At 45.9% G+C, this 19844-nt stretch overlaps 1 protein-coding gene across 3 annotated transcripts in view; it reads left to right on the top strand.

Moving 5' to 3' along the window:
• Positions 1-19844, top strand: part of CTIF (cap binding complex dependent translation initiation factor) — a 324244-nt gene that overhangs the window by 86910 nt on the left and 217490 nt on the right. For all 3 annotated transcript variants that reach the window (XM_089779455.1, XM_089779454.1, XM_006136745.4), the window contains exon 2: positions 4800-5012. In XM_089779455.1, coding sequence (XP_089635581.1) covers positions 4833-5012 — 180 coding nt within the window. In that variant the 5' untranslated portion in view covers positions 4800-4832. The remainder of the gene's footprint in view (positions 1-4799; positions 5013-19844) is intronic.

Here is a 19844-nt window from a genome sequence, read left to right as displayed (position 1 = left end):
GCTGAAACTGATGAGCGCTGATTCCAGGAAGCCTGGAGCCTTGGCGCTACTGGACCAACCCAGCAGCACCCCAGCTGCTCTGCCCCAGGCGTCCTGTTTCAGCCACTGCTGAAACTGACCAGCAGAGGCTGAATCAGGACCTGGGGCAGAGCAGCTGGGGTGCTGCCGGGTTGGTCCAGTAGTGCCCAGAGCGGGTGCTGCAGGACCAATCCGCAGCGCCCCAGCTGCTCTGCTCCAGGGTCCAAAACAAAAGCCTGGTCTTCTGGGGGGGCACACTATCCGCACACACCCCCCCCCCCCCCAGCAGACCAGGGACACGGGGAGCAGAGCAGCAGCGGCAGCGGGGTGCTGCGCCTCTGAGGCTTTGCTCTGGCAAAGTCTCAGAGGCGCGGGACACTCTCCCCCTCCCCCCCCGCGGCTGCGGCTTCAGTCCCGGTGCCTGTGGTCTGCTGGGGACGGTCCCCAGCAGACCACAGGCACCGGATCTCAAGCGGCAGCAGCGGCGGTTCCCGCGCTTCTGAGGCTTTGCTCTGGCAAAGCCTCAGAAGCGCGGGAACCCGCCCGGTGCCCCTGGTCTGCTGGAGACCGTCTCCAGCAGACCAGGGGCACCGGAGCAGCTTACGAACGGGGCTTTCTCGCCCCGGAGGTCGCAGGTAGCAATCCGCTACCTCGACCTCCGGGGCGAGAAAGCCCCATTCGTAAGTGCGGATCCGACATAAGTCGGATCCGCGTAAGTCGGGGACTGCCTGTATTTGTGTTTGAGTCTTCAAGGCATTTTCCTCACAAGTAGTATCTTTGTCAGCCCTGTCCTGTTTCTCTTTTTATTTGTGAAGGATCTCTGGAGACTGGAACTTGAAAAGATATAGTAGACCATACTGTGTGCTTAACTAGCTGCAGGCATGCAATTCCATACGGTGAATTCAGCAATAGTTTGCAAGCTAAGCAGAATCTGCTCTGGTCACTCCTTCAATGGCACAAAGTATTATCAACAATGATTGATTCAGTTCTCTCTTAAGTCAGTGACCCAGGCAGATAGGACAGGGCATTTTACTACAGCAGGTATTGTGCTTTGGTGGAAATGCAACACAGATGTTCTGACCATTTCTTGTTTAGAAATATCCCACTACTGTTTTCATAGGAGTGAAGATAGTCCATGTGGCCTAGCTATATTCCATTTCAAGTCACTACATTCTTCATACAAGTCTTTGTGCAGTGGCAATTGGAGATGGTAATTGCCGTCATTTCTCATCACACATAGGTATTGCTGAGAGCTGTTTAAACATCTGCCACCTTCTGCGCCACAGGTGGTTGTGTTTCAGTGGGGTGTGAAGAGACTCTTGCAAGTAATTTGTAACATACATCAGTTTTATTTTGTAAGGGGCTTTCAGATCCTTTGTGATAAATGAACTATGTAAATGCAAGTTGTGGCTGTTAGGCAAGAGGCCTTTAAAATAATTAGAATGGCACCTGCTAGTAACACTAGAGCTAAGCTCTGTCATCTTTCCATTTATAACCCTAGGTTTTCAGGGGATTAAAACTCAGCCCTCCAAATACTTGCCATGCAGTAATTTGATAAAGGAAAATTGTGGGCTGTGAAGGGTTTTTTCATTTACTGAATAAAATGGGGCAGGGCAGCACGGCGAGACAATGAAATGTTAAGTCTCTTACAAAGCTTGAATTGTGTGTGCATCCCTCTATCAGGGTTCCTGCTAAGCTGTGTGGCTGCGCACAAGAGATTTCATGTGCACAAGAAATTTCACACCCGCCCACCTCACCTGCAGGGCTGTGCAGCAGCACTCACCACCACTCACTTTCCAGTACTGGCCAGGTGGGCGGCTGCTATCCAGCAGCCCGGGCCCGTTTACCCCAGGAGCTGCCAGCCAGCTGGCTTGGAGTGCTGGGCAACACAGCCTCAGCTTCTTCCTCACCCACTGGTTGAGGGAGCCGGGCAGCCCAGCCCCAGCCCTTCCTCCCACAAAGAGGTGCGGGCTGGCTGGGGTTGGGCAGCCCAGCTCTGCTTCCCCCCAGTAAACAGCTTCTGGGGGGTCAGGCAGCCCAGTCCTGGGTGCACCCCCTGCAAGGAACTGCTGGAGGAATGGGCAGCCAAGCTCCAGCCTCCCCCCAGTGGGGAGTTGCCACCTCCTCAACCTCTCAGCCCCTCCTCGTGAGCTCCCCCCTGTGCTGAATATTGTCCCCCCCTGGCCTGAGCCCCCCAATAACTCCCATTCCCTGCCCTGATTCCTGTATCTCAGGGTCATGCACCTTGTTAATTATCCATTGGTTTAGTATTGTTTCTAATACTGTGATATAGCCTCATATAATTTGTGAAGCAAAAAGACAGTTAGTGCTATGATCCTCTGAGGGCAGACAGGTTCAATACTTGAATAAGAGATCATCAAAGCTGCTGCTGATAGATAGTGCCGTTCGTCTTAATCCACGTGGGACGAATGCTCACCCACATGCCATCAGTGCACAGGGAGCTGCTAGACATGCTTGAGGAGGAGATTCAAAAATTAAATCACTTGTAGTTACTGAAGCTCCCACTTTTGAAAGGAGTTCCCTCTAAGATTTCCCATCCGTGAGTGGAGTGAGTTTTGTCTTGTGCACTTCTTCGGGTGTGCACCACTGTGGCACCCACCAATTACAAACAAAATTTCAGTAGCTAATCTGATTCTGGAGTGTGATCATAGGAGTGTCACATGTAAGACCTGAAAGATGATTGTCCTGCTTGACACCCCCTGGTGAGACCTCCAGTGGAGGTCTGGAGAACAGTTTTGGACACCACACTTTAAGAAAGATGTGGACAAATTGAAGAGAGTCCCCAGAGGACAGCGACAAAACTTACAAAAGGCTTAGAAATTCTGACCTATAAGGAAAATTGAAAGTATTTGACATGTTTAATATAGACAAATGAAGGCTGAAGGGGGACATGAGTGTCCTCAAATATTGTTGCCAAAAAGAGGACTGTAATTAACTGTTCTTTTTGTCCTGTGAGTGTAGGGCAAGAAGTGATTGGTTTAGCTTTAGCATAGAAGATTTAGGTTAGATATTAGAAGAAGCTTTCTAATTATAATAGTAATTAAGCACTGGAACATACCATCTAAAAAAGGTTGTGGAATCCCCATCACTGGATGGTTTCAAGAACAGTTTACACTAACATCTGTTGGTCATGGTCTAAGCATATTTAATCCTGCCTCAACATTGGAGTGACTAGAGGACCTCTGCATTTCTCTGAGTCTGTCCTATTTGGCAAATGTTTCAATCACAAAGACAGACTTAAAGGCAGGGAAGCAGCATATTTCCCTGGGTGAAAATGAGGGGCTATGGAATTAGCAGCTCCTTTAGAACAGTTATAGCCCCTGTCTATGAATTAGCAAACTCAGGAATGATTTTGTAAATGAGTTGCACCAACCTCAAATTAAATCCAAGGTTTCCTTGTGGGATTTTCAAGTCAGGCTCTAACTGGAGGGGCATTGTCCAAAAGGGTAAATGTATTGTATGCCCCACAATGTATAACATGAAGGCTTGATTTTTTGAGTGGAGCCAAGTAGCCTGCTTCCATTGGCTACACTATTCAGCACCATTCTAGCTCATCCCAGGGATAAAAGTATCTTTACCACTGAACAAGGTTTTACATGTAAAGGGGATTGTGTGTTCTTTCTCTGAAGACAGCAGTAAATCGCTCACCTCTGAGTGCCTCTCTGGTGTGTTAGTTCAGACTGAGAGTAATGAGATCCAACCCATTCACTGCTTTCCTCTGTGGTTTTCAGGAAATGAACTGATGAAGAAATTTTGTCCCCCCCCCCCATCCCCAAGTTCAATTTTTATCTGCCAAAAACATGCAAAATAGAACTTAGGTTGACCTTTCTGTTCTGTTCCACTCGGTGCACCTTTGATCTGGCTGTTCCACTTGCAGGCACAGATGCTGAAACAGCATTTTGTTTTGTACCGCTATGCTAGAGGTTCCTTTCATTATCTGTGCTCTGCTTGGACTCCTCACTTTCCTGTGTGTCATTCCCAGCTGTGACCTGATGCCCTGTTGTTCACCTGACATCAGTGCACCTAGAATAGTAATGGCAGTCTCTTCCTCACTTCTGTTCTACTATACATAGAGCCTAACAGGAGAAGATGTTTTAATGAGAAGTTTACACTTAAATCTTTGTCGGTATTCCTTCCCTTGGATCTGTTTGTAATACATACTGGTTTACATGCTGTACAAAACAGGTGCAGGGGTGTGGCTGTTTTCAGCTTTCTGGTAGGAAAAGGGTGGGAAGCATTTCTAGCCTTTTTCCTTCAGTTTCTTTGTTCTATATTGGAATTTGTAACTGTCATTGTTTCTCCCTTTCTAGCAGCCCTTCTTTGGTACTAGTTTAGCTGCAAAGAGCAGTCTTAGACCAGGGTATCTTTCACTGCTCGGTTATGGAGAATAGAAGTCTGCATCTCCTGCTTTAGAACATTTGTGTCTGCCACTTGAGCTCTTGTGAGGGAAAGATATGAGTATTATGAAGGCTTCTGTTCTCTTTTAGCCCAGCCTTTGGAAGATAGTGTAATTGTAAGCACGGTGCCTTTTGTTGAATGCTCCTGTAAGCACTAACCAGTCTGCTGGGCTCTTGGTATGCTCCTTCTGTAACTGGACCTTTTTCTTTATTTAGTAGGTGTTTTAGAATATGGACGCTCATGTTTGTGAGCTAAAGGACGCTCATGTTATATGTGATTGTGTGTATGTATGTAAAGTATTTTGCTTGGCACACGTGTAGATAAAGGACAAGAAATTAATTTGTATCTTCTCTCTTTTCAAGGCCCCCTCTATTCTCAGCTTCTTCCCTGGAGTGATGGAAAACTCCTCTGTGGCATCTGCCTCTTCTGAGGCAGGGAGTAGCCGATCTCAGGAAATCGAAGAGCTGGAGAGGTTCATTGACAGCTACGTCCTTGAGTACCAAGTCCAAGGTTTGCTGACTGACAAAACAGAAGGGGACGGGGAGAGTGAGAAAACGCAGTCCAACCTCTCACAGGTTAGTGTGACTGAACATGAGGAGTTAAGCTAAAATGTGGGATTACCATGTTGTGGTATCCTGTGCTCTAGGAGATGGACCCTCCGGTTTGGACGCATAGATAAGCAGGCACCTGCAGGTCTTGTTAGCATAACATCTGGGGGATAGTGCAGGGGCAGATTCTTACTCTTTGCGACGGCTAATAAAGATCTTTTTGTCAATTACGCTTTTCATCAGATGTTCCCAAAATAACCCTAATGTTTTATGTATCAGAGGGGTAGCTGTATCTGCAAAAATAATGAGGAGTCCTGGGGCACCTTACTGACTAATGGATTTATTTGGGCATAAGCTTCGGTAGGCAAAGACCCACTTTGATGCCTCTGACAAAGTGGGTCTTTGCCTGCAAAAACTTAGGCCTAAATAAATCAGTTAGGGTACATCTACACTAGCTCGTTAGTTCGAGCTAGGTAGGGTAATTAGAGCAAGCGGAGTTGCAAATGAAACCCGGGATTTAAATATCCCGGGCTTCATTTGCATGTTCCCGGGTGCCGCCATTTTTAAATCCCCCTTAGTCCGAACTCCATGCCCGCGGATACATGCGGCACGGAATAGGTAGTCAGAATTAAAGATCCTAATTCGAACTACTGGTACTCCTGGTGGGATGAGGAGTAACGGTAGTTCGAATTAGGATCTTTAATTCAAACTACCTACTCCGTGCCGCGTGTAGCCACTGGCACGGAGTTCGGACTAAGGGGGATTTAAAAATGGTGGCGCCTGGGAACATGCAAATGAAGCCCGGGATATTTAAATCGGGGGCTTCATTTGCAACTCTGCTTGCCCTAATTACACTACCTAGCTCAAACTAACGAGTTAGTGTAGACGTACCCTCTGTCTTTAAGGTGCCATAAGCATCCTCATTGTTTTAGCTTCTGTAGAAACACCTCTGAGTTTGAAGTTGAAAAGAAGAGAAATTCCGTCTTCTCAGCAAGACCAGCTTCCTGGGCATACATGTCTGCAGTTTCTGCTTTGATGAACGGAGATTGGAAATAGTTGTTCCTGCTGGTGGGAGGGAGAAGAAAATCTGCTTGGGAGGAAGACAGAGTGGAAATCTGAGGGCATTGTGAGCAATGCGTGACTGCTCTGTAATGCAAGTGTACTGCTGGTAGCTGACGGGCCAAGAAAGCAATCGTTTTGCAAAGACGAGAGCAGTCTCTTGTGGGTGTGCATAGCTCTGTGCAATTCCCTTTTTACCCCTCCACACGGCACCACCAGCAAAAACACAGGAGCCGGTGCCTCATATGGATTTCACCAGTCAGAATGGGATGTGTTGCAATAACTGGGCTGGGGGGTATTAAGCGAGGGGATGCGCTGAGCAGTTGAGAAGTGCTTGTTAGAACCTAAAGGCCTGTGCTGCCTTGATTCTAAGGCTTTGTCTACACTGCAGGGTTTTTGTGCAAGAAGCTTTTTGTGGGAGATCTTCTGCAAAAACTTCTTGTGCAAAAGTGCATCCACACCTCAAAAGCACATTGCAAAAGCGATGTGCTCTTGCACAAGAGAGCCTCCACATGGCATGGACGCACTTGCGCAAGAAAGTTCTGAGTGCCATTCACAGAATGCCCATCAGAGCACCAGTGCTTTTTCTGATAAGCTCTTTTTGTGCAAGAAACCCCTGCGGAGCATCCACACATGCCTTTTTGCACAGAAGCTGTAGCACAAAAAGGAGTTATTCCTTGTGGGAAGAGGAATAATTCTACCACAAAAAGCCCTCTGTTCTGCCATTTTACTGTAAATTTTCCTGCGCAAAAACGGGCTTGAGGGTATGGACAAAAACAGCCATTTTTGCAGAAAAACCGTATAGTATAGACATAGCCTAAGGGTGGCTCCCGCTGATATTTGGGAGCAAGCTGTTTCATTACCAAAGGCAGCAAACGGCCCAGAAATTCCATGCATGGATGTGGGTGGCTGCTGCTTATCCAGTGACCTGTGAGCTTTTTGCAAAATTGACACTTTTTGCTGTAACTCTGAATACATTTTTGGTTTGGGGGAGGTGTGAAGGCCCTTAGGAGAGGGGATTCTCTATGGAGGGAGTGGTTTGGAACGGTCAGTGAAAGGGGTGCAACTAGAAATAATGGGATGTAACTTTTCAAAATGGGCAATTTGGGCTGAATGTCGTGAAAACCAAGAGCTATCTCCTGAGTGAACTTGTAGGTTGTCTTAGGAAGCTACCCCAGGTGAGGCACATTCTAAACATGTAAAATGGCAGAGATACGTTTAGAGAGGAAGGATGGTCTAGTGGTTAGGTGCTAGACTAACCTGGGTTCAAGTCTCTGCTGTGTCACAGATTGCCTGTATGATCTTATGCAAATTAGTCTGTGTGTCAGTTCCCCATCTGCACAACAGGAGCTTCACAGGGATGCTGTGTAGATAAATGCATGGGAAAGTGTGAGGCTTTCAGACGCAATGGTGAGAGGGCCATTGGAAGTACCTAAGACACTATGCAATAGGGATATAAAGTGTTAACCGGTTACCTTACTGGATGATGCCTATGGGTAACCAGTTAACTGATGGTCTGGCTGGACTGGAGCAGCCTCCTGCCTCTCTTGTCAGCTGCTCCAAGGTTAACCAGTTGGACCTACCATTTAACCGGTCCACATTTTAAACGATAATTAACACCCCTAATATGCAGGTGCAGTCCCTGCCTCAAAGATCATATCTTTGACTAACGGTACTGCCATCTGTGACCATCTAAAGTGGATCTTAGCATCCAATTCCAGACCTAGGTTTGGGTCTAGATATTGAATACACCAAGGTCAAGCTGTGGTTGGGTCCGTCTGTTACAACCATTATTTTTATCTTGCATTAGCTCTTAGGAACCCTTTTCCTGGACCTAGGTGCTTGGCGCTGTACGAACACAAGACAAAAATACAATATGTGTGCCAAAGATTTTTGTTTTGATTTAATACGAATAATATTTATAATTTATTTTAATGTTGCATTATATTTTTTATTATTTTATTTATTTGTTTTAATATAAATAACCCGTTGGCTATATGGGTGAGTATACTCGCAGGAGGAATCCCCACACTGGCAGAGGGATGGAATAGAAGACCTATTCCCACCTTTAACTGCTCTGCTGTCTGAGTCTTCCAGTCACCATATAAAGACTTGATCTTGTAGTTCCGCTCCCTGTGGGGAGCTTGTATTTAGTTTTTCTGCTGTGCCCAAGGAACTTAACCGCTGGTCCATGGACCGGCACTAGGCTAGAGCCACTGGCTGCTGGGCCACGGCAGCTCTGGGGGCCAGGGCTCAGGTACACCACCCAGCGCCTCCCTTCCTGCCACGGCTGTTGGGAGAAGCATCTCCTGCCCTACCTCTCAGCCAACTAGTGCTGGGAGGGGTGAGGTCTTCTCCCAGACACAGAAGAGCCGCGACCCGGGCAGCAGTGCTGAGCTGGTGGCTGGGAGAAAGCACAGGGCTAGGTGAAAGGGTGGGGCAGGCACTGGCGGTACCAGAGGTGGAGCTAGTGCTAAGGGCTTCTGGGGGTGGAGGCTCTAAAAGGTGGTGAACTGATAGTGGGGCTTCTGGGGGGGCTGGCTCTGAGGGGCTCTGGGGCGGGGGTAGTAGTGAGGGGCATATGGGGGCAGGACTGGCACTGGGGCTCTGGGGTTGGGGCTAATATTGGGAACTGGGGCTGGCACTTGCACAAGAAGCCTGCAGTGTAGATGTAGCCTTAGAGAATTTATGCAAAAGTTCTTGCGCAAGAGCACGTCCACACTGCCATGTGCTTTTACGCAAGAGTGTCCATGGCAGCGTGGATGCTCTCTTGTGTAAGAAAGCTCTGATGGCCATTTTAGCCATAGGGCTTTCTTGCGCAAGAAACCCCTGTTCCCATCCACACTAGCCTTTTTGCGCAAGAGCTCTTGCGCAAAAAGGCTTATTCCTCGTGGGGAGAGGAATAACTCTTGCGCAAAAAGCCCTCTCTTCTGACGATCTACTGTAAACTTTCTTGCTCAAGAATGGGCTTGTAGTGTGGACGCTCTGAAAGTTTTTGCTCAAGAACGGCCATTCTTGCTCAAGAATTCTGCAGGGTAGACCTAGCCTAAATGTTTTAGATGCGTAGCTTTCAAGATGGCAGTATCAGGGCCAGGCTAAACACTAAATTGACATTTTCAAAAGCCTAGACACATTCTGCCAGGTACATGGTTCAGACAGGACCATTTAAACCACCCAAACACCAGCAGTACTTTCTGATTTCTCTGCATGCCACACACGCAAAACAAACAGCAAGCTGATCTGAAAAACTCAAACACATAAGAGAAGAAGAGAGGGTGAGTCAGAGGGCTAGAAATGAGGCTTGGGAAGAGCAAATAGTAGCTTAGGGAGCTCAAGTCAATTATTATAAGCCTTCAAAATCTATGACTTGCAAAAATGGTTTTAATGTGTTTGACTTCAGCAGATATGATGGTAACTGCAGGTATCACTCTTTCTGGATAGTTTCTAAAATAGTGTGTCATAATCAAGTGGTACAAGTGAAGGTGAGAAAGGCATCAAGTGTTTCGAAAAGTGTAGGGTAAGCTATCAGGAGCAAGTAGCTAAGGATGGGAAAACATTACAAGGTATAAGTAGTGGATAGCGAAATCAATGCTTCTGACCTGAGCATTTGCATTATACAATGAGTTTTCAACAGTTCTGTGATAGAAATGTAGCCGTGTTAGTCTGGTGTAGCTAAAACAAAATACAGGACTATGTAGCACTTTAAAGCCTAACAAGATGGTTTATTAGATGATGAGCTTTTGTGGGCCAGACCCACTTCCTCAGATCAAATAGTGGAAGAAAATAGTCACATTTTCTTCCACTATTTGATCTGTGACTATTTTCTTCCACTATTTGATCTGAGGAAGTGGGTCTGGCCCACGAAAGCTCATCATCTAATAAACCATCTTGTTAGTCTTTAAAGTGCTACATAGTCCTGTATTTTGTTTCAACAGTTCTGGGCATACTCAAGAAAGATTTAAAAACAGGAGTTCCCAGACTGTTTGGAAGCCAATGCTGGAAAAGATACACGAAGGGCACTCTGAACAGACAATTAAGCAGCAGAGTTGGGGAAGTCTTATTCTGGTCAAAGACGAACAGTAATACGGAGTTCATTCACCCTGTCGCAAGAGCTTACAAAATCCATTTTGTGTGTGCCTGTGCTGATACACACAGCCTCAACAAGCCCGTTTGGTTCAAATGGGACACAGCAGACTAGATGGGGAACCTTACTAGCCTCGTTATAAATACTAAGGCACAGTCAGACTCAGTGGAAATCTTCAGATCACTCATTCAGCCCGCCCCTTCCACCCAAGACCCCGCCCCTTCTGAGGTGGCTCACGATCACTTTTGAAATTAATGAAGTAGTCCCCTTCAAAAATTATTGCCCTCCCCTGGTTTAGGCATATGGTTAAATAAATACATCTCTCCTGCTGGCAGTTCCCCATGGGCATCACTCCTCACCAGCTAAAAGGGTCTTGGAAATAAGGGTCTTGTGGGACTGCAACATTTCACATATGGTATGATGTAAAATGAGTGTGTATGCATTGCAAGAACAAAGAGACTGGAAAATAGCAGCTGAGGTTGAATTCATAGTTAAAAAGCAAAGATTTCTCCAGCATCAGCCAATCCTGTATAAACCACTTAGGGTACATCTAAACTACATGCCTCTGTTGGCAGAGGCATGTAGATTTGTTTGTTCAGCAAAGGCAAATGAAGCCGCGATTTAAATGATCGCGGCTTCATTTACATTTACATGGCTGCCGCGCTGAGCCGACAAACAGCTGATCAGCTGTTTGTCGGCTCGCGCGCTAGTCTGGACGTTCCCCCTGTCGACATCAAAGCCCTTTGTCGGCAGCCCCGGTAAACCTCATTCCACGAGGAATAACGGGGCTGCCGACAAAGGGCTTTGATGTCGACAGGGGAAATGTCCAGTCTAGCGGCAAGCCGACAAACAGCTGATCAGCTGTTTGTCGGCTCAGCGTGGCAGCCATGTAAATGTAAATGAAGCCGCGATCATTTAAATCACGGCTTCATTTACCTTTGCTGATCTGTCTAATCTACATGCCTCTGCCGACAAAGGCATGTAGTCTAGACACAGCCTTAGTTCCCAAACTGGGCTCAACAGGGCATTGGATGGTGATTCTCTGATTACCGTCCAGTAATGTGATGCTGGCTCTTGTCCTTCCGTTCAGCTCCTTCTTCAGGTACAGGATGTCCCCACTATCAATTGCACAGTATTAATTCGTTCCACACCACAGTCGATGCTTTTAGGAACTGGTGATGTCTTATATGTCCTCCCATTTCTTGTTCTTAAGTTGCGCTCAACCCGCCCCCCTCCCCCAAATAAAAACAGTTTGTACAAATGGAAGTCAGCCACAGGGAAAAAATTCCCTGATTTAAGTTGTTTTGCTGTAAGTTCAAGTTTTTTAGAACATATCTTGGACTTACAGCGAGGGCTGCCTGTATTCAAGCTGTAAATGGGGAAGAGCTAATAAAGCTGTATCCATTAGGGCCATGGCCCCGAAACTTTTTATGCCCAAGATCAATTTTGGAATTTAAGGGCAATCCAAGATCTATCCTGTCCCTTCCCTGAGGCCCCCCACCCGCTTCCCCAAAGTCCTGCCCCTTTCGCTCCATCCCGTCCCCCCATTTCCGTCACTCACTTTTCCCCATCCTCAGTCACTTTTACTGGGCTTGGGCAGAGGGTTGAGGTTTGGGAGAGGATATTGGTGCTGACCCACACAATGGGTCAGAGACCTTGAGCATCACAGCCAGAGAGTGTACCTTGGACTCCAAGTCATAAACAGTGCTCACCCTGTCCCCAAGGGGGTGCTAGAGTATAATAGCCTACTACAAGCTTACAGCATGAAGAGACACCATCCAAAGACTTAGCTACAGACACTGATAAAAACCTCTGAAGGTGGTAAACATAACTATAATTCAGTGTATGGTAACTTTGATCTGCTGCCTTCTGGAGTCTCTGAAATATTTAGCAGCGATTCCCTGGTGCGATATATGTTTTCTTTTCACCTCTCTCATTTGAATCTGCTCTGAATGCTAGTGCAGCTAGCTCGCAATTCTAATTCAGGTCTTGCTGATGTCATTACACTACTAGGACTGCTGAGAATATTAACAGGGTACTACTTTCTCAGGTTGGCTTCCCCAGCACATGAATAGCAACTGGCATGTCTGGTTCAGCTGATGGGCTGACACGAAGGGCTGTGAGTAGAGTGGAGTGTGGGGAGCAGTAGGTCATTACAAGGAATACATTTCTCTTTTGTATCCATCAGCACATATTTCATCTACTTTGTGCTTTGTCATTTTGTGGATGGTGGTAAAGCTTTTTGAGGTATTCCAGTAGTGATCTTGTTTTGTATAAACAAATAACATTCACACACATGTCCAAGTCGTCCTTTCTGATCTGCTCCTGTTACGTTTTGGGTTCTCTCCCTGCCTGCAGTAGAGCTAATAGTGGTCCCTCTCCCCAGTTTGTTTTAATTATTAGTGACAAATTTTCCCTGGTGCTGAAAAAGATCTGCAAGTTTTTTTCTAAGAAGTTATCATGAGGATTGTGCTCCGCTCGTAGTTGTTGCTGGTTGTTGATTTTTTTTATTTTTTTTTACATGTAGCTGTCAGCATTTTAAACATTAATTCCTAAGATGTAGGTTTTAAACGTGAAATACAAATCACTATGTGACATGACCAGGAAATGTTTATTTCCCATTAAAAAACGTTGATATTAACATAGACATTTCTCTTAAACTGTTGGAGGGGATTATTGAAAAAATGAAAGAAATCAGTACTCTTCCAAGTTTTTGTTAGTTGGAAAAAATGTTGAAAATGAGCCTCTCCTACTGCAAATTCCATTTTCATAGAAATGCCCTGTGTTGGAAAAAAAATTGAACTAAATATTTAGATGTGCCTTAATCCCTATGCAAATGTGCATTTTCTCTAATCTGTTTTTTATCTGTGAGATCTCAGACAAGAAAGCTCTGCCTTGGAGATGGGAGACCTTGAAGGAAAACCCAGAATAGTTTAAGGTGTTTTCACGCAATAGGTGGCTCTCTTTCCTCTGAGTTGGTAGAAATACAGAGACAGATTTTCAAAGGCATTAGATGACTAATGATGTAGATAGGGGCCCACGGGGATTTTCAGAAGTGCCAAAGCAGATTAGGCACCTATATGTCCATGAGAATTCCACTAGCCATCTAACAACATCTTTAGGTACCTACATATATTTTGAAAACCTGATCCCCAGTGTGTCTCCAGGGGGGCAGAGTACTGCTGGAAAAGCTGTGAAGAGCCTGGCTCTCCATTGTCATGCATCTTGTGTAACCCCTGTGCAAAAAGGTAGTAAACAGCCATTGGTGTGCCTGGAGAATTCTGAGTCGGTATCATTTTGCACCCATCCTCTGTACAGATGTAAGTGACAACGCAGAGTGTAAAGGCAGTGGCAAATCTGGCCTAAGACTTTTCCTGCTTATAATTATTAAAGAGCTCATTAACATTTTCAGGTTAACTCCTGGTGTGTTCTTGGCCTGAGCCAATCAGATAATTGCGTTCTGCTTATCTAAAATTCCCCCTGCAGTTTCAGTTGAATATCGCCCTCACTTCCTGACCTAGTTTGCTGCATGTTTCTGGGCCCTTCCAAACAGCCGCTGTATTTGAGTGGTGAGCTAAATGATCTCCTTATAGTATGTATAGCACCCTGGGAGCCTCAAGGGTGAAAACTACTACATCACTGTATGTAAAATAGTGATAGAAATGTAGCCGTGTTAGTCTGGGGCCAGCTCTGTTACCCATTACCAAGATAGCTTCCCCAATTATCACCTCTAATACCATTAGCTCACAAACATCCCACTCTCCCCACCTCTAATATCATCAATTCACAGACACTTACCTTCCTTCCTTCCCCCTCCCCCCGCATCCCCCTCCTGTTCTGAAATGTGATTTGTCCTTTTCATATGTGTTCATTTTTTTTAATTGTATCCTTTGGTATATATGGTTGTGACTATTTTCTTCCACTATTTGATCTGAAGAAGTGGGTCTGGCCCACGAAAGCTCATCATCTAATAAACCATCTTGTTAGTCTTTAAAGTGCTACATTGTCCTGCATTTTGTATGTAAAATGTCGTCTTTGCGACACATATCCAATGTAAATGAGGAAAGATTAGCTAATATAATAATTTAAATCTTTTTCAGTTGGAAAAAAATTGTAAAGAAAAGGCCTACTGGGAAGATTATTTAAAATACTTTATTTGTATTCCACTGGTGAGGACTCTTGCAAAGAGGAACTCTTTGATGTATTTTTGAGAGAAATTCATTAAGTGGAAAGGCTTCTGAGACTACGTATTTTTAAAAGTGCAACAGAAGCGTTCATACATGGAAGGACTGGCAACTGTGTGTGAAATGGTTCTTGTGTGGGGGTTTGTTGGTACAAATTTAGGATTGCCTCTTCACTCCAGAAGGCGAAATGACTACAGGTTGGACCCTGGTCCAGCACTCTCAGGACCTGACTGGTCCTGAATGAGGGGATTTGCCAGACCAGGGGAAGCAGACCCCTGCCACTGGCCTTCCAGCCCACCGCCCTCCCTGCTGCTCGCTCCTTCTAGCCTGTGCCCAGCTCTGTTGCCCCTGAGTTTGAACCACCAGACCAGCTCTGCTGCTGCCAGGCTCCAGCCCCCCTTGCCACCTCTGACCTTCCCAGGGCTGGAACTCCCTGGCTGCCACTAGCCGGCCAGGGCTTCCTGGGGTCGGAGCTCCCTGGTCGCGCTGCCAGACTACCCTGTCCCTGGGTTCTGTGGTCCAGGAACCTCCGTGGTCCAGCAGCCAGACCACAGAGTCCCAGTTTAAGAAGGTATAACCTATGCTACTTATTGTGCTAAAATGTGCTGGATGCCACCTGTTGCGTCTGTCATAAAGCTAGACTGTCCTTTGGCGGGAGGGACTGACTTGATTTGGTAGCCACTAGAACAGTGATGGACAATGATCAGTGGGACACATGCAACCCGTGGGAGTTCTACGTGTGGCCCGTTTACCGTTGCCCATGCACAGGATTGCCAGAATCTGCTGGTTTCCATCTATATACTGTTTTTCCTACCGGTATTACTAAAATGACACGCATGTAAAGCACGGGCACATGAAGTGAGGTGCATGCTGAGTGCATATAACATTGACAGTGGGAGCCATGGCATCCTCTGCATCCCTTCAAGCACTGCTATGGTTCAGTCGGCACACCTACAATTTCTAGGTGCACAAGGGCAGTTAGCAAAATTATCCTGTCTCAGGAGAGTGGTGTAACAATGAGCTATGCAGATCATCTCAAGTGAGTGCCAATAAAATCTTTATATCAAAATATATCATGTACGTCACATGTTCACAGGAAAATATTTTAGAAATGTTTGGGAGTTCAGCATTTTATTCTAAAATAGTGGTAGTTTTCATTTTGTGAAAACAGACACCCATTGTGGCTTGTATAGTTGGACTCCTAGTTTTCAGAGAGTGATCCATCAGGCGAGGGAGAGCTCAGTGGTTTGAGCATTGGCCTGCTAAACTCAGACTTGTGAGTTCAGTCCTTGAGGGGGACATTTAGGGATCTGGGGCAAATCTGTCAGGGATGATACTTGGTCCTGCCATGAGGGCAGGGGACTGGACTCAACTTGAGGTCCCTTCCAGTTCTGTGAGATAGGTATATCTCCATATAACTAGTACATTTTAGAAACCACGAAAATATATAGTGGCATATGCATATAACTGCGATCTCATCATCAGTCTCGCGATATCTGATGTTTTCTTAAAGCTCCAGCTCTTAGCCTACTGTTATTGGATGAGACTCTCTCTTTCTACCACCCCCCCTTTAAATAAAAGAATTTCTAGTGCTTGTGGTTGCACAAAAAAGCTTAAAAATGTAATCTAGAGACCCAAAAAGCAGAAGGCAGTTCTTCATCTTCTTGACAGGCTTATTAAATCATTAGCTTTTCTGGCCCAGGCCAGGAACTGACAGGGAATGCAGCATGAAAGAATGTGAATACAATTTTAAGAACTTGTGATTGTAAAGATGATCTCATGGTTTTGGGAGAGGGCTGACTCCTGATTTTTTAAAAAATATTTAGGGTAGGGATGTTAAGTATCAGTTAATTGAACAGTCAATTAATCTCATGAATTCGTATCAGTTACACAACTATTCTGTTGTCCCCAGGGGGCAGGGCTGGCAGCCAGTGTGCTCCTGCCGCACTCCTGAGGAGCCCCCTGCCACTCCGCACTGCTGCCTCTCTATCAGAGGCAGCAGCGTGGGGTGCCACGTGGGAGCTGGTGCATGAGGGGAGCCAGTTTAAAAACCAGCTGCCTTCGCGGACCGGCTGCCTGTCTGAGCTCTCAGATTCGGCGTGAGCCGGAACTGAGCCAGGTTGCCTACCCACCTGGTTCCTAATACACTTTAAATGCAGAGCTGCAGAAGGGAAAGGTCCCAGACCCAGCACAAGCCAGGGCTGAGCTGGGCTGCTGGCCAGCCTGCTAAAAAAAATTACTGGCAAGTGGGAGGGGGGAAATGCGTGTAGTCTATAGCATTGACTTATAAGCTTTTGCTTATCGGTTAATCAGTTAATTGACTACACTATTACATCCCTAATTTAGGATTGACAGTACCGATGGTGGAAAGCCTGATATTCAGAGCTAGTTTGGTTCATTGCATTAAAGGGACACCTATCCTGTTTATACATGTGAAAGATCAACAATATATTTGACTGCTAACCTTGTCACTGATCCAGAATAAACTCTATTGCCTAGCCTGAGTTTCGGACTAATATGTTGAGCGGGGGGCGGGGGGAAGGAACTTACATTTGAAGCCAGGCAGGAATTATTTTTTGTAGCAAAGTCAATTTATAAAATAAAATGAGGTTGGTGGCTGTTTGGAAGCTATTGAATGGCTTGGAATGTTAGAAGTAGTCCCAGCAGAGATGGCAGAGGGCAAATGAGACAGGCAAAGGCGGGTGATAAATACGTTTATCACATAGTTCTGCAAAAGATCACATGGCTATCACTGTCATGTGTCCATAAGGTTACAACCCAGGTGAGCTCCCACTCCTGGAAGATCACCGGGCCACTGTACTGTAACTTTGGCAGGGGAGGTTTAGGTGCTGCTTCTCTCTGACTCTTGGCTTCTAGGCACACACCCCAGGTGCAGACGCTCTGTCTGAAAACTCCCTTGCAGTGCCATTGGCAGCAGCTGGGAGCGCTAGACCCTTTTGAATTGCCCAGCTCCAGGACAACTTCCCCCTTTGGACCCCCTGTCAGCAGGCCAGGAGACAATGTACCTTTATTTCCAGCCTTCTTTTTCCCCAAGGCCTTTTCTCTCCTTGCTGTGCAACAGTTTTCCCATTCACCTGGCTTCACATAGGTTTTGCCACATAGGTTTTTGGGGAGGGGCTGTGTTGGCTCTTTTAAGACCAATTATCTGTGGGCAATTTAAAACTATCTGCAGTTGCCCCTATGGACAGAGACATTCCTTTTTAGAAACTTCCCCTTCTCTTGTTAGCCATTCTTTGAACCAGACACCCTTTCTACAGGTTGGACCTGAGCTGTCCTGGACCAGCGAGTTTGTTGGACAAGGGGAGGTCAGTGATTCCCCTCTGGCTGTCCCATTCCACAGCTCCTCTCCCTGGGGCTCACTAAAGCTGGCCCGGCACGGCTTCCCACCCTGCTGCTCGCCTGCTGTCCCAAGTTCTCCCGGGGTTCCTGGCAGGGACTGCTTGGCTGCTGCCTGTCCTGCTGCCACAGAGTGTTCCTGGGGATTCCAGAGCTGCCTGGCTGTCCCGTTGCTGCTGGGGATTCCGGCCTCCTGCCTCCGCCAGCCCCACGTCAGCCAGGTGTTACCCTGCACAAAATGCTTTATCCCTTCCACACTTTAGGTACATACACCGTTAGCCAGTTCCTAGGGCTCACCTTACCCAATTTCTGGGGCTCAGGGCGTAACTTCCTGCAGGTTTTTCTGGATCTTTAATCACTGAAAGAGCCTCACACAGTAATATCCTTATTTCTATTTATTGACAATTCCCACGCAAGCAGTATACACATACTAAGCACAGTCATGCTCACCAATCCTGATACAGGCAAACTTCCCCTGTTGGCCAGGCAAGGTCAGTCTCTCTCTGGATCCTAGCTGCTGCACGTCAGGGTTGTGCAGAGGGGTCCTGGCAGCTCTAGTCTTAGACTGTGTCTTGGAGGTGAGTAGTTCTTCCAGGTCTTCCCCTTTCTTCTTGGTGTTCCTTGTTTCCCTTTGGTCTTCTTCCAGCCTTTTGCTTCTTTCCTTCTGCTCTTCTTCTGGTCTCCTGTTGGACCCCAGTTTATATAGTGAAACCTGAGTCCTGCTTAGCTATACCGTAACCAATTATTTTAGTATAATCTTACTAACCAATCACAACAGAATTACCTAGCCAATCCTACCCCACCACTTTAATTGATTTACACCTAGCAAAATTAATTATACAGCTGACAGAAACCGTTACAAACCAGACAGAGATCATACAGACAAATAATAGGAAAGTGAGGACACTTAATCATAGGGTATGTCTAGACTGCATCCCTCTGTTGGCAGAGAAATGCAGATTAGACAGGTCAGCATCGCAAATGAGGCAGGTATTTAAATATCCTGCGCCTAATTTGCATAAAAATGGCCACCGCATTTTGCTGACTCAGCACTTTGTTGGCAAAAAGCGGTAGTCTAGAGGGGGAGCAGTCGAGAAAGCTGGACGCCCCCCCCCCCAAAGACAGGGGTTCCTCGCGACAGGGATTGATACAGAGGCAGCAAGGGGGACAGGAATGCAAGTAGTCGACTACCTGATTAGCCTAGGGCCTAGGCTTATCACATAATCGACTAGTTGACTACTCCCTTACATCCCTTACTCCCTTACAACTTATGTCGACATAAGTTTTGTCAATAAAACTTGGTAGTATAGGCATACCCTTAAAGTAGCACTACATACTGTTGAGAGTGGGGGTATTCAGCACAGAAATGGAATTCTACAGAGGTACAGTAAAATGTTTTTCTTATCTCTCAAATCCTTTAAGTACTTCCTGGTTTTCAGATGTTATCCCAGAATATGACCTCATAAGCATCAGTAGGATTGCCACCAGTGCGCAGTCCATGATTTTTAAAGACTTCAAAAGCCAGTGCTAACAGAATGTAGGATTTGCTCTCTTTGGCATTTGTCTAACTGGACGCCTACATTCCAAAGACGTTCTCATCTGCTGCTGTAGCCCTGGTTCTGAGAACATAGGAGCGAAGTCCACAGTTCTTGCCCTATTAAGTTCTATGTGAATAATGGAGTTTTCTGTTTGTTGGCAACTCCAAAAAATGGGGAATAAAATCTTGTTGATAAAAATGAAACATTGTTTTAATTTCCAGTATTTTCTCCTCTAAAAATAATTAAAAAGAAAGTCTAATAGTAATTTCAAAACAAAAAGGCACAATGCTTTAGTTTAAGAAATATCAAACTGAATTGTTTAGATTAGATTTTTTTTTTCAGAATTGTTTGTTTCAAGTTTGAGGGGTTGTTTGGTTTGGTTTGGTTTGATTTTTTTTTTTTTACAGGAACGGTTTGTTGAAATAGACTCAAATTCACCAAATGTTTTGGTCAACCCAAATCTGTGGTTTTTGGGAGAATGGGAGCAGTTTTGGTAAATAATTTCACCCTGTTCTACTCATAGCCTTTGTTTCTGCTTAAGCTCTCCCCAGACAAAATGAGTTTCTTCTGAGTTCTGTAGATATCTGCATGCATCATAGTCTCTAACCATTTTGTACAGCTGCCACCTTGCTGTATC

Source organism: Pelodiscus sinensis, chromosome 6, assembly GCF_052426305.1.
Source record: "Pelodiscus sinensis isolate ZL-2025 chromosome 6, ASM5242630v1, whole genome shotgun sequence".
NCBI classification, from domain to species: domain Eukaryota; kingdom Metazoa; phylum Chordata; order Testudines; family Trionychidae; genus Pelodiscus; species Pelodiscus sinensis.
Note: the sequence above shows the minus strand (reverse complement) of the source record. Positions and strands in the feature narration are given on the sequence as shown.